At 73.5% G+C, this 1,137-nt stretch overlaps 1 protein-coding gene across 1 annotated transcript in view; it reads left to right on the top strand.

The window, feature by feature from the left end:
• The window catches only part of CARD14 (caspase recruitment domain family, member 14), a 26,756-nt gene that overhangs the window by 3,301 nt on the left and 22,318 nt on the right, over window positions 1-1,137 (top strand). Inside the window, exon 2 of the mRNA XM_012734566.1 lies at window positions 895-1,109. Within this exon, the coding sequence (XP_012590020.1) occupies window positions 903-1,109 (207 nt within the window). The 5' untranslated portion in view covers window positions 895-902. The remainder of the gene's footprint in view (window positions 1-894; window positions 1,110-1,137) is intronic.

Here is a 1,137-nt window from a genome sequence, read left to right as displayed (position 1 = left end):
CAGCGTGGCCGGGGAGGGCTGGACGCAGCGTGGCCGGGAGGCTGGCCACAGCAGACATGTCTGCCCAGTCCTGGAGCCAGAAACCCGGAGCCGGGGCCTCAGCGGCCCAGGCTCTCTCTGACGGCCACCAGGGAGGGCCTCCAGTGCCTTTCTCAGGCTCCTGAGGCGGCTGCTCGCCTCGGCCTGTGGCTCATCCACTGCTCCAGCCTCGGCCCCCTCGGGACCTGTTGTGCCCTCGGGGCTTTTCTCACTGGGGCTTCAGGGCCCCCCCAGGCAGCCTCATCCTGGCCTGATGACCCCGGGCCGGCTCTCTCACCCAGGCGGGCTCCCGGGGCGGGCTCTTGGCACCCCAGCTCCAGGGACAGAGAGGGAATGGCTGCCCACTCCAGCCACTGACCAGAAAGGCGGGTCCACGGCCCCTCGTGAGGGGCGTCCTCTCAGAGGGGTAAAGCAGAAGCAGCGGTGTCTGGGGGTGCCGGCCCCCTCCCTGCTAGAGCCTAGAGCTGGCCCTCCTGGGAAGCAGTGCCCGCTGCCCGCAGCCCCCGCAGCTGGCCTTCGCTCAGTGTCACCCCACCCCAGGCAGACGCAGGCCCCCAGACCCACCACCGCCCACTCAAGCTGGGGGGGGGGGTGGCTCTTGGCCCCCCCGCGGCTCTGCCTCGGGGTTATGGCCGCCTGGGCCGGGCCTGCCCCAGGTCGGCGCTCCCCGTGCTCCAAAGGCAAGTTCGGCTTCTGGCCGGGGAGTCGACTGGCCCGCGACGGGCGGAGGCCCGCGCCCCAGTGGCCACCGGGCCTGGGCCGCAGGGCGGGGGCGGCTCCGTGGGAATGGGCCGGCCCCTCCACGGGGACATGGGACGGGCGCTCACGGCCTAACGCCCCACGCCCCTGCCGCAGGCGCCGCCATGGGGGAGCTGCGCCGCACGGAGTCCTCCCTGACGGCGCTGGGCGAGGAGGAGCTGTGGGACATGATGGACGGCCACCGCCACCGCATCGTGCGCAGCGTCTGCCCCAGCCGCCTGACCCCCTACCTGCGCCAGGCCAAGGTGCTGGGCCAGCTGGACGAGGAGGAGGTGCTGCACAGCCCGCGGCTCACCAACACCGCCATGCGCGTGGGTGAGCGCCCGCGGGTGGGGCGGG

Source organism: Condylura cristata, unplaced genomic scaffold (assembly GCF_000260355.1).
Source record: "Condylura cristata isolate star-nosed mole 26May11 unplaced genomic scaffold, ConCri1.0 scaffold00060, whole genome shotgun sequence".
Lineage (NCBI taxonomy): Eukaryota > Metazoa > Chordata > Mammalia > Eulipotyphla > Talpidae > Condylura > Condylura cristata.
Note: the sequence above shows the minus strand (reverse complement) of the source record. Positions and strands in the feature narration are given on the sequence as shown.